Below are 13,811 nucleotides of genomic sequence, written 5' to 3' on the forward strand. Positions count from 1 at the left end.
AGAAACTAGGTAAACGCGCCCGATAAGTCTTTGTTATAAATTTATAAAAATCAATATTAACGCGCTGTAAGGTACGTGTGTAAATGTCGCTTTCCAAGTGATTTCTTTTTTTTTTGTAAAAGATGATATACATATATTTTGATATGTCAATTAAAAAAAATCCAATTTAAGATCGAAAGCATATTTATTATTGGTCAGTTTTCGCTTGGCAAGTTTCTCTGTTCTTATCTAAAAGCGAGCTCTACGAAAGGGTGAACGACCTCTTCAGATTCTAGAATTTGCGAAAACATCCGCTTCGGCACACCAATAATCGAAGCCCGATCGAACAATACACATACTCCATCAAAAATCGAATCAAAAAGTTTTGTCCTGCTAACACATTTGGATTGTGACGTCACTGGACTCCGATAATTATTTAACAGCAGGCGGGACGTCCAGCTCATTCAGACACAAATGCGATAAAAAAAGTGCATACCTATACAACGTTAGAGTGAGGTATTCAGGTTAACGTGTCAACAGGTAGGGCTTATTCTAATTAGTTTAACTATTAACTGTGCCACGTCAAAATGTGTGAACAATATAATTAATTACCTATTAGTTTTAATATAATTAATTTTACATCAACACCTTCGGTTTTACGTCTAGTCTACTTTTACAGCGATTCGGCGCTCAAGTTCGAAGGGGAAAATATTTTAAGTATCCTCCAGTTTCGTATATCCTTAAGATGGGCTGTAATATTCAAGTCAGGCTCAATGTCTAATGACAATATTACCATTTACAAAATATGTTTACGAGTAGGTATTCATTTGTTTGTACAATATTTCTTATTTTATCTACCCATGATGATTGCAAGTCCCGAAACATCGGAAACTCATTAAAACTGCAATTTGTGGTAAGAACACGTTATATACGAGTATGTATAATTATCTTTATGATATTTTATATATAACTAGAGGTCCCGCAGTAGTCGAAATTCGACTATAATTAATTGGAATTGTAAGTTTGTACACTATTATGATTGTATTTTATACTTCTATAATCACAAATTTCGCCAAGACTACACTATAAAAAATATTACCAAGGCAAACAATATTTAATCTATTCTCAATTTGACAACAGACGCCAAGAACAAAAGTTTGACAATAAATAGTATGCATGCGTGTGTGCGTCAAATACATGGTATGTAGTGTGTGTAATGTTTTCTTTATTGATTTAATGTATCTTTTATGCATTATTTTAAAAAAATATTAGCATTGTGCACTTCTTCTCTATATTCTCTATAAGTGTGGAAAATTTCATACTCCTCCGTCCGCGCAATTTTCGTAAAAAGGGATGCAAAGTTTTTGCTTCACGTATTAATATATAGATGAGGTACAGACACCGGCGAACTACCAAATTTATATGTAATTTTTAAAAGGAATGAAATTAAATTGAAGTTGTTTTATATTTTTACGAATTGATATAATTGACATAATTACAGAATGTAGATGATACATAAGAAAACAAAAAAAAATGAAATTTTAAAATCGCGTTCTCTTGGTTTCTTTAAACCACAAACGCTCTTTGTAAACAATAGAACTACAGCCTTGTCTAATATTGCATTTCTTACTGTGTTTTTTACCAGTAATAACTACGGAATAGTAAACTCAGTAAATATAAACCAAGCCCACTGAGTTTCTCGCCGGATCTTCTCAGTGGGTACCGTTTCCGATCCGGTGGTAGATTCTGCGAAGCACAGCTCTCGCAAAGGCCTGTGTTAGCAACACCTAATGGTTTGAGCCCCGCGAGCTCACTTACACGCTAGGGTAACGCTGATATAGCCTCTCAAGGCTATCAGCATAGGAAGGGGAAAAAAAAGAAAACAAAAACCAAGTCAAACTATTTCATAACAAGAGCTGGCGATTATTTGTTAACCGACTTCTCTAATAAAATTTTCAAACTTCCTTGAGGACGAACATGTATAATAGCGTTGTGACTAAAGAAAATCTAATTTTTATTTTTTTTTTATTGCTCAAGTGGTTGGACGAGCTCACAGCCTACCTAGTGTTAAGTGGTTACTGGAGCCCATGGACATCTACAACGTAAATTCACCACCCACCATGTGATATAAGTTCTAAGATCTCAGTATAGTTACAACGGCTGCCCCACCCTTCAAACCGAAACGCATTAATGCTTCACGGCAGAAATAGGCAGGGCGGTGGTACCTACCCGCGCGGACTCACAAGAGGTCCTACCACCAGTAAAATTAGTACATTACTTGAAGATACGTCATAGAAACGATTTCTCGAAACTGACTTGGTAATCTACTCCCTAAAACTTTTGTTTCAACGCGAAGTTTACCAATTTAATCGACTCTCGAAATTTCGAATTATTTTTGCGAGACTTGAGTGATATATTTTTTTTTAAATTATGATGAGATAAACAGTTCCCACAAACGTACTCGGGTTTCAACTAATTAAAATTACATTACGTACCTAATAGAATTCGTTTGCACATTTAATTTTAGGAAAATATTTAAATCGTTTGCCTTTTTTAAGACCATAGCTGAATATCGTTAAAAAAAATAGCTTTAAATTGAAGAATATATTAGTATTTAAATTGCTAGTGAACCGACTTCTTGTACATCATTTATAATTAATACGAAAAATATTACTCTTTAACTTACTAAGCACGGAACGAAATTCGATATTTTATTTACTTACACACAATTATAATGACGTTATTTTCGATTTGAACAAACAAAGTCAAGTGTTCTTCAGTCTGAAACATCTACTAGACATGAGCACTATTTTTTATTTTGATGACGTAGATTCACGTCAAGAACTTACGTCAGAAGTCGCACAACTCCGAGATTGTTATGTTATAATTTTAAATCGGGAAATACTGTGGAACAACAGTTCAATAATACCGTAGGACCTAGTTTTTCCTCAACTCCTAATGCTGAAGTAAGAAATGAATGATTCGTAACAAGAAAAAACCTAATATTGACTATTTTTAGTTTGAAGGCGACCGATAAAGAATTCTTAGAACCGTAACAATCGGCCGGTGGTCATGAATAATATCGCAAATGTCAGATTTCCGATCGATCCCCATCGATCAGATGCAAATATACAAGCAATTAAATACGATTTTAGATTATTTCAATTATATAAATATGCTGCAGCAATAGTTCATAGACCTACATTGTTCGCGCCAGACGTGGGTTGGTAAACTTATATATTTCCTAGTCTCTCTCTCTCTCGGTCGATATCCGCATAACGGTCTGAAGTAAACTCAACTATAGTGAACTATTACCGTTGCATTGCAGAGCGGAAGCTAGATCTTTAATTTTCATTTGTCTGCCGAAGTAGGGTAATATCTTATGCATATTCTTACCAGACTGTCGAAAGAGGATAAAGTTTTTTCGATTGTCTGTTTACGTATAATATGTAATTCTTTAACACCGACTATAGGTTTAGGCTTTGTCATTAAATTACGGGGCATAGGGTACATTATTACCGTATCATTATTATGAACTAGCGACCCTTCGCTTCGCTTCGCTTCGGAAACATTAAAACACACATGAAACCAAAAAAATAAATAAAAAAAAATGAAAAAAAAGTAGCCTATGTTCATCAGGGACAATGTCGGCTTCTAATGGAAAAATAATTTTTCAAATCGGTCCAGTAGTTTCGGAGCCTATTCGAAACAAACAAACAAACAAATCTTTCCTCTTTATAATATTAGTATAGATAGCTTGTCCGCGATTTTTTATTATGTTCTATAATTAAAGGTAGGACTTTACAAAAAAATAACCAACATATTGTATCCTTTAAAGAACTAATATTTATATAAAAATACTTATGTTTTACTTCTTGGTTTTATTCAAGATGCAGTCTTCCAATTTATATTAAGTACCTTATATTATATTAGAGATACTATTTAGATTGCTTTTCCTATTTTAGTTAGTAATAATAACGCAGTCGTGTTTTTTGTTTGGTTAAAATATAATTTATTTTATTCATATCCAACGTTTACAAAAGGCCGCAAAACAGCATTTCAGCGTGAAGGTTGTGTAACCTTAGTTTCACGGAAACAATTTAAAAGAATGGCATTCTGGGGACGTTGTAGTTTTTTTTACATGTTTTAAAAATATTAACATGTTCAGTTTTTATTTTGTATTACATAAACGTTTCCTATGTCGAATGAAGGAGGTTCAAAATTGAAATTATTACACTAATTTTAGTGCAAACTCAACGACGGGGACGTGGATAAAGTTGATCAGATCACTGATCCATAAACACAGCCTACCGAGTTTCTTGCCGGATCTTTTCATTGGGTCCCGATTTCGATCCGGCGGTAGATTCAGCGAAGCAGTGCTCTCTCTTGCTAGGGCTAGTGTTAGCAATTCCTACCAGATTGAGCCTCGTGAGCTTACCAGTTATTAGGTAGGAAAAAAAATATATTAATCATATTAAATCGAACGACATATATGTCGTTGTTGTTTTACGGATTGAGCGTAATCGGCCTTTCTAAATTGTTAAATTTCGGTAAATAGCAAAACAAAAAAACTCCCAAAAAAAATTGTTATAGTTGCTTGAAGTCAATAATCAGTGTGTACAAACTTTCGAAGGGTAATAAAAAATGATGGCAACTAGCTAGACTTTACTCCTCCTGGCTTACTTAGGATTGCTTTCACTTGAAAGTTTGCATATTATAAGTAATTCAATTTTGATGTGGTTAACGTCAAAGAAATGCACGCATAATAATTAAGTTAAAAACAAGATTGTAGGCTTTAAAACCATAATCAACGTATTTTCGTCATAAAATAAACGTTATACATTAAAAGTTAATATAAAAAAAGCACTTACAACCGATTCCGTGCATTCGTGATTTACGTATCCATTCTTTTTGTATCCGTTTAATGAATTTTCCAGCTTCCCGTTCGTGTGTCCATTCGTTAGCGGAGGCATCACTACTGATGACATCATGCACAAAATCTTCTTTTTTTTTTTACGTAAAGTTTTTGTATAACTAACACTATATCAAAAAATGTTCTTGCATTATATTTCACTGTTATTACGAAAGTAAAATTTCTGAAGCTATCAAAATGTTGCTTCAGCAATGTCACGTAGCAAACGTCAATGTTTTCGTCCAATCAACGCGTTAAACTTGAAAGTAAAAAGAGTTATTAATTGAATGAGCGAAACGAGTGTGACCCTCTAGCTGAGAACCGTGACTAAAACGATAACAGGCATGGAGTCGGCGTGAGGAATGTTTTTAGTATAGAGCGCTGGGTGTCGCCGGGTGTGCGCGAGGGGAGAGGGGAGCGGTCGATGGTGGTGGCGCGATGCCGACGTGGAGACTCGTCTGACACGCGACCGTCCACGACTTGTTCCGAAGGGGACTTGGTGTCGCCCCAGGTTTTACATCATCCTTTTAAACCAGATTCTAATATTTTTTAACTACAAGTTCATTATGATAAATTTTAACAAGAATTTGTTACGCCAACGACATCATTGTCTTTAAAATCTCCAATAACGACCTAGCAAAGTTTTTGGTGGCTAAGTTATCAAACTACTTGATTTTACTATAGCTTACGGTATGTGTGATTCTATTTAAATTATTATTCACAACAGCGTTACTCAGTGTCGAGATTAATTTATGATAATAACAATCCAACTTCTGCATCATACAAGCTGACAAGATCATTTCATGAGTCAGTCACGGTTTAGGTAATCATTAATAATAAATGGCCAGTTCAATTGTTCTCTTCTCACTGTAGTATAAATTTCAATTATTTACAATGTTCGTACTTTGAACGCGCGTCTTTTAATACTTACGCAATGTCAAATGACATAACAATCAAATAGTAATTAGATAGTGCTTTAACGATAAGAAAATAGAAGAGAGAACCTTAGCCATTATCAGTCAAATGTTAGAATTCGACTAAGCAACTTTTTTCCACGCGTTTTTTTTTTAAGAAACTTGTTCGCCTGTGTCTGCTGTTGCGTACGCTCTGAATTATCTGCCCTTGCACTACATTGAACGGGGACTATGTCAATATTTGCATTGGGTTTTCTGTATTACACTGCCACAAAAACCGCAAAATAGATAATTCTTTATATACATCTATATAATATACTAGCTCACCCGGCAGACTTCGTAGTACCTCAATCGATAAATAAAAAACCTTAAACTTTTGTATAAAATAAACTTAAAACAAACAAAAGGAATCCGTCAGACGGGGGATACATCAAAGAAAAAACAAAATTGTTATTTTTATTTAATTCCGAGCGTTTTCATATTTATCTACCTTTTAAACCTCCTCTAGACTTTTACAAATAATTCAAGACCAAAATTAGCCAAATCGGTCCAGCCGTTCTCGAGTTTTAGCGAGACTAACGAACAGCAATTAATTTTTATCTATATAGATAGAACATAGATAGATAGATAGATATAGATATAGATAGAAGATAGATTATAAAACAATCAAGTGTACTCCTCACAAAATTCTTAATTTTTACAAATAAAGGCCTGGAAAGAGCGCAAATAATATGAAACGGTTGAATGTTCAGTTTTCAAACAAACGAGTGTCGCTATGATCTAGAAGCCTTAAGAAGACTAAAGAAGTCGTAATTCTTATCTCTTTCTCGCAATAACAAAGCATGGCACAGCAATGACACATCATAAACCGCAACGGCGTGTTCGCTATTAAATAAACCTATCCTAACAAAGATAATGAATGGATATATATCCCAAATATTAACTAAACAATAATAAGGAACATAAAAGTGTATCATAGTTTACAAAAAGATCGGCAAATGACACAACTGCAGTTATAATGGCAGGCAGCAAGCATTCTCTGAGTATTATACAGACGTGCTTCAATCGCCAGCCCTTCTTTTCTATCTGTAGGGCACAGTGCAGGCCCAACACAAATGTGTCTATCATCACTTTACCGAGGATAGGGCGCATTGTGGACCGTAAGCCGTCAACGTCGCCCAATACACGTCATTTCGGATCCTCCCGATCCAATAACGGTGCTTTTAGGTACCCCAAGTACCGGTCATCGTTCTCGTCGAACCGTCTTACTGGTGGTAGAAACTCCTGTGAGTCCGCGCGAATAGGTACCACCACCCTGCTTATTTCTGCCGTGAAGCATTAATGCGTTTCGGTTTGAAGGGTAGGGCAGCCGTTGTAATTATACTGAGACCTTAGAACTTATATCTCAACCAGGTGGCCTGTGACTGGTCCACCCATCAAAGCAATTAAAAAAATAAATCAGCTTAGATACGAAAACAAAAAAAAAAAATAACATGGACCGTGAGTTCTTTGACTCTATAGACAGACGTTCACAAAATTCGAAATTTCTAGCACCAATTTCCAATCTTTAGAGATACAAGTCATAAATTTAAAACAGACACAATGATGTATGGATAGTGATTATTTTAAATATACAGACCGCAGCTACCACCATGGGACAGTGGTTCCGGAAGTGGCGCATCGACATTAACCCCACGAAAAGCACAGCGGTGCTCTTCAAAAGGGGTCGCCCTCCGAACACCACGCTGAGCATCCCTCTCCCGACTAGGCGCGTCAAAACCCCCGCCCCCGCCGTTCGCCCAATCACGATGTTCGACCAGCCCATACCGTGGGCCCCGAAGGTCAAATATTTAGGCGTCACCCTCGACAGTAGGATGACATTCCGCCCCCACATTAAGACGGTACGCGATCGTGCCGCCTTCATCCTAGAACGTCTCTACCCGATGATATGTAGGCGAAGTAAAATGTCCCTTAGAAATAAGGTGACACTCTACAAAACTTGCATACGCCCCGTCATGACCTATGCAAGTGTAGTGTTCGCTCACGCGGCCCGCATACACTTAAAATCCTTTCAAATCATTCAATCCCGTTTTTGCAGGATAGCCGTCGGAGCCCCGTGGTTCGTCAGGAATGTCGACCTCCATGACGACCTGGACTTAGAGTCCATCAGTAAGTATCTGCAGTCGGCGTCCATGCGCCACTTCGATAAAGCGGCACGACACGAGAACCCTCTCATCGTGGCCGCCGGTAACTACATTCCCGATCCTGCGGACAGAATGGAAAGCAGTCGACGTCGCCCAAAACACGTCATCTCGGATCCTCCCGATCCACTAACGGTGCTTTTAGGTACTTCAAGCACCGGTCACCGTTCTCGTCGAACCCGTCGCTTGCGACGAAGGGCTCGACGAGTAAATTAACTCTCAGACACAGCCCACTGAGTTTCTCGCCGGATCTTCTCAGTGGGTCGCGTTTCCGATCCGGTGGTAGATTCTGCGAAGCACGACTCTTGCTAGGGTTCGTGTTAGCAACATCGTCAGGTTTGAGCCCCGTGAGCTCACCTACTAAAGTTAGGGTTACGCTGAAATAGCCGCTAGGGCTATCAGCTTAGGTAGGAAAAAAAAAAAAAAAAAAAAATAAATAAATATATATACAGTCAAAATTGAAAATTTATTAAATTTCTAGTTTTAGTTTTGTTCTGGCTTAATAAATTTTCTCATATGAATCATTTGCCAATAATTACGAAAGGTGATTAATTAGTCAAACAAAGACAGACAAACTGTGACATGAAATATTTTCTTTTTTTTTTACATACTATAAGTTCGGCCTGTAGGTATGTAACCACGCGCTTCTAACGTTTGCATCTTCGTGAAATATTACAATTGAGACCTATAAAATCAAAGGCAGCTAAACGCCATAGTGTAGTAAAATGGATTAACTATGGCGCCATTTTGTTTAGTTTGTTGGACACGCTTTAGTTTTTTCATGTTATAACAAATGCAGCTAAATCTCTAGCAAATTCAGTACAAAAATTTAATTTTTACTCTGTACTCAAATATAAACGAAGTTTTATCATTTAAAATTCAGATTATTAGTAATATTCTCAAAATAAAGAATATCCTAGGTACCCTAACAAAGTTATTTCAGTTTCTCAAGCCGGGAGTGTTGCTAACACGCCCTAGCAAGCTAAAGCATGTACTTCGATGGATCAATGGTTAAGAGTCAGCTCATCACTTTTGGATCGCCTACCTGGAACTACTTGACAAGCTCTCCGATTCGATTCATTTTCGTTTACACAAGTGAATGTTACTCATTGCGGAAAAGCGAACGAACGCAAACTAAATGCATTTGCTAGTTGCGATAAAAAGGTTCCCTTATTAACTTTTTGAAGTACATGTCACGATTTTTTTTTAAAAAAAATATTGCTTAGATGTGTGGACGAGCTCACAGCCCATCTGGTGTTAAGTGGTTACTGGAGCCCATAGACATCTACAACGTAAGTGCGCCACCCACCTTGAGATATAAGTTCTAAGGTTTCAGTATAGTTACAACGGCTACCCCGGCCTTCAAACCGAAACGCGTTACTGCTTCACGGCAGGAATAGGCGGGGTGGTGGTACCTACCCGTGCGGACTCACAAGAGGGTCCTACCACCAGACCACCAGTACGAGTTTTAAACGAGTTTTATCAGTTAAAGTGAACAGATTTTATAGGCAGAGGCTCGACGTGTGTCTCTGGCGTTTGCGACACCCATGGGCGACCGTGACACTTGCTATTTTCTATTTTGATGTATGGAATCGAAGTCACAATTATATTGTAAAAGGTCTATCACATCTTTAAAACTGGAACGCATGATTGCTTTGCGGTAAATTTTAGCACGACGGTGATAACTACCCACCCGTTTCAACTTACAATGCGTCCTCTACCATTAATAATTACGCAAATCATAATTATTCATTACACGATGTTTTTCATTCACGCCTCGCGGAAGGCTAATATAATAAAGTGGTGCTAAGTACATCGTTTCTTTTTTTGACTGTTTTTTAACTACTGTTAAATTTCTGCATATACAAAAACAAACTGCCAAGGGATTGTGGTTATGCTGGTAGATCAGTATGACGTCTCGACAGAGTAATTGTTATAAAACAAATGACAACTTTAAATAACTTAACATAACAATCAATCAAGATAGCAGATTGACTGAATAAATCAATCAACTCTCAATGGTTGACTTGAAACATTAATGTATCATGAAACCACGTAGTTATATATTTAACGAATATAAGTAACCAAATAAGTAAATAATGCTTTAAAAAGCGAAGATTCTCGGTAAAATATATAGTTTTATTTAGTACCAGATCATTTACACTTAAAGGCAACGACCGGTCTACTAACCGACTTTTAGGTGCCAATATTTTAAATCACTGTTCACTAAGATGACACCGGATCTTTTGTACGCGCTTACGACAAAAATTTCGTGCTGCGCCAAAAACCAGGACTGAGAAAAACATGCTTCGACGTTTTTAATTAACAAGTCGGATGTTAATGTCGACGATATGATAGTGTTTCTTACGGTTTCAACTATCACGCACGTGTAATAAGGTGAATTCTTTATATTAAGTTCAAGGTGATTTTAATTGTGGACAGGCAGGCACGAAACCGTATCGTGATAATAAACTTGTCCGCGGATTACGCAGTTCGCGAATCACTCATCAGCGTACATTATTAAACAAAAATTACTGGTGGTAGGACCTCTTGTGAGTCCGCACGGGTAGGTACCACCGCCCCGCCTATTTCTGCCGTGAAGCAATAATGCGTTTCGGTTTGAAGGGTGGGGCAGCCGTTGTAACTATACTGAGATCTTAGAACTTATATCTCAAGATGTGTGGCGCATTTACGCTGTAGATGTCTATGGGCTCCAGTAACCACTTAACACCAGGTGGGCTGTGAGCTCGTCCACACATATAAGCAATAAAAAAAAAAAAAAAATTATTTCAAGATTTTTCTACTAAATAAACAGATAAAAATCTTTGATTACTCCAAAACTAATGCAATCGTAATAAGTGATAATAATCACATGATCCTCCTCGAGTCTCATATATGAATTATTATTATAATACGTAATTATTATGCGAACACGACGACGCATATGTACGTATTAAGAGGTATTTGAATGAATGACGTCAGACACGGTCACTGATCAGACTGATCACGCCACAATGTTGGCAGCAAGCCCAGTGGTGTGATAATATTTACTTTCGTTTATGTATTGGAGGCATAGATCACAATACAACACATTTATAATTCATAATCAACAGTGACTCGTAAATATATACAGTACATCATGGCTATCTTATTGAACTGTTTATTTATCAGGTGATATTACTAATAGATACTTGGCTTTTTTGTCAAAGTTGTCATGGTGTTCTATTTATGAAAAAAAAAAGAAAATGTAAAAACCCTTACTTGATCTTTTATTATTTTTTCCTAATTAGGTCTTTAGAGATAGAGAGCAAAGTAAGGGAACGCAGTTCAACGAGATGGTTGAGCAAATTTTGATCTTGCCTGAACATCAAGCTTCACAATGTCCTCCATAAAGCCAAGGATCACAGCAGATTGAAGGTCAATTGTGAATGAGACAATGATGCAGGGAAGGAATTACAGTCCACAATAATGAGGAAACTGAAGCATGGAAGGAAGAGGTCTTTAACAACATATAAAATAAGAAATGTTAGATTCCATAGTGGAATGACAAAAAATTTTTGTAGTTTATTTCACTTCCAATCTGTCTGTATGTCAGTCATTTGATTAGTGATGGTACTGGATAATTTATTACATAAATAGATTATAAATATGAACCATTATAGCGATGTATAGAAATAATGGTAAAAAAATGGACTGGCATTTAGGGCATGTAATTGAGGGATGATCAAAGAATTTGACTGCACATGAATGTTTCTCTATCTCAACACTACAGAATTGGATTTTTGTAGTTTTGCATAATAAATGTTGTCTAAATATATCTAAATGAGTCCCCCTCTCAAAGGCTGTAATGAAAAATTTATTTCACTTACGTAAGGCCTGACCACATCACTATGTTACGGTACTTTCTACACCACGTTAAGTGTTTTTTTTGTAGACAACTAGCTTTTGCCCGTGACTCCGTCCGTGTGGAATAGTTACTTTGGCATTACCCTAAATTTTACCCCCAATGAAAATATTTTGAAACATTCTTTATTGGTGCTTCACTTGTATTGGTCTTACCGTGATGTTATGTAGCCTATAGCCTTCCTCAATGTTATTTAACACTGAAAGATTTTTTTAAATCAGACAAGCAGTTCCTGAGATTAGCGCGTTCAAACAAACAAACTCTTCAGCTTTATAATATTAGTATAGATATGAAGTTTGTTCATAAAACTCAAAACCTGCCTATTTCATATAATTTATATACATTTTCTTAAAAATATGTTTATGTCTATTACTTTTGAAAGCCTGACAAGATCAATGTGCACTTTTGAGAGTTTGAAAGTAAATAATGTAATTTAAAATTTAATCTGAGAATACACCCAATCCAAATAAATAATATACCACCTGTTTACTATTTGTATATTATTTCTGAAGTACTCTGTTAGATGGAAAGCGTTCAAGGTTCACACATGTATATTAAATATGAAAATCATATCTATGAATACTTACCGGTAATGGCTCTATTGTAACTTGACTTGTGCTACTGTTGAAGCTGGTAGTGCTTCCGTTTTGACTTTCAGTGCCTCCGCCTTCCCGTATTTTCGAATCCATTTCCTCTTCAGTGCTTGGCCACGTCCTCTTTCGAGACATTATATCACATAGCCGAACTCTTTGGTACTATTGACCAAAAGTAACCCTAAAATTAAAAGTCAAATATATATGTAAAATTCTTTTGTATAGTAATTCCCGTACAAAGTTGAAAATGAATCAAATAAAAATTACCTAAACGTGTTGATGTAACTTCCGAGTTTATTTCAGACTACTATTTAATAAATTTAGCTATTTGATTGGTGTCCTTGTTTAGTGAAAATATTTTTCAATTCAATTCTCTTTCGTTATTGTTTAGGGGTGCTCAAAAATTAAAGAATAATCAAAATTTTAATTACTTCCAAAACGTCTGTTACGTACTATCATCTGTTTTTTTTTGGCGATTTGGTCTGCCGGATAAATGACAAATTATGGTGATTGTGGTGAAGTGGCATTTGACAGATAAAAATGATGTCATTATTTAGTAATAGATAGTTTTATTTTCCAACTGAAAAGGCAAAGGTGTCATACCATAAACCCTAATCTTTTAAATATTTGATGATACTTAATATGAAGTGAAATGAAGTTGAATATTAAAAACATGGCATGAAATGAAATAAGATAAGATATGGGATGAAATATAATCTTAGTAAAATAGTGGTCATTTACTGAAACTTTTCCAGTAGATTTTGTGGAGGGTCCCGAGAAGTTATGTCCAGTTGCTTTGTTTTATTTTCCCACATTTGTACTTTCACAGATACTAAACAGTTAATAAACCACCATTATTACACGCTTAAGCCTGAAAACACAGTAAATTAACAAATTATAATAATTGCCACAACTTAGCTTATTGCGTTCCCACCAGAACGTTGTACCTACGTAATTTTATGTAAACTAAGTACCCTCATCAACATAATTTAGACATCTTTTTTTAACTTTTTTTAGTATGGAAATTAAATGACAGTGTCGAATATATAAAACTCTATTATTTGTTAATTGTTTAACATAAATAAAAAAATGACAAGGATGTAGCGATGAGACATACTTACAAAATTTAATACCAGGGCTTCTTTTTTTCCCTACCTATGCTGATAGCCTTGAGAGGCTATTTCAGCTTCGCCCTAACATGTAGGTGAGCTCACGGGTCATAAACCTGACGACGTTGCTAACACGAACCCTAGCAAGAACCGTGCTACGCGGAATCTACCGCCGGATCGGAAACGCGACCCACTGAGA

General features: G+C 36.1%; 1 protein-coding gene and 1 long non-coding RNA gene across 10 annotated transcripts in view; one reads left to right on the forward strand and one right to left on the reverse strand.

Annotated features, from left to right (window-relative positions):
* The window catches only part of LOC101741049 (choline-phosphate cytidylyltransferase B), a 30,667-nt gene extending 17,621 nt beyond the window's left edge, over positions 1-13,046 (reverse strand). For 3 of the 9 annotated variants that reach the window (XM_012697381.3, XM_062672689.1, XM_062672687.1), the window contains exons 1-2: positions 12,935-13,034; positions 12,498-12,684 (exon numbers count right to left, since the gene is read on the reverse strand). In XM_012697381.3, coding sequence (XP_012552835.1) covers positions 12,498-12,638 — 141 coding nt within the window. In that variant the 5' untranslated portion in view covers positions 12,639-12,684; positions 12,935-13,034. Of the gene's footprint in view, positions 1-4,850; positions 5,986-12,497; positions 12,685-12,770 lie in introns of those variants that run through there. The other 6 variants (XM_004922931.4, XM_062672690.1, XM_062672688.1 and 3 more) reach the window with 3 other exon arrangements.
* On the forward strand, positions 5,448-12,397 carry LOC134200233 (uncharacterized). Its single transcript, XR_009975059.1, has 2 exons — positions 5,448-5,581; positions 11,297-12,397. It is a non-coding gene; the product is annotated as an uncharacterized LOC134200233 (long non-coding RNA).
* Positions 13,047-13,811: the final 765 nt, after the last annotated feature.

The sequence above is a fragment of the Bombyx mori genome, chromosome 15 (assembly GCF_030269925.1).
Source record: "Bombyx mori chromosome 15, ASM3026992v2".
NCBI classification, from domain to species: Eukaryota; Metazoa; Arthropoda; class Insecta; order Lepidoptera; family Bombycidae; genus Bombyx; species Bombyx mori.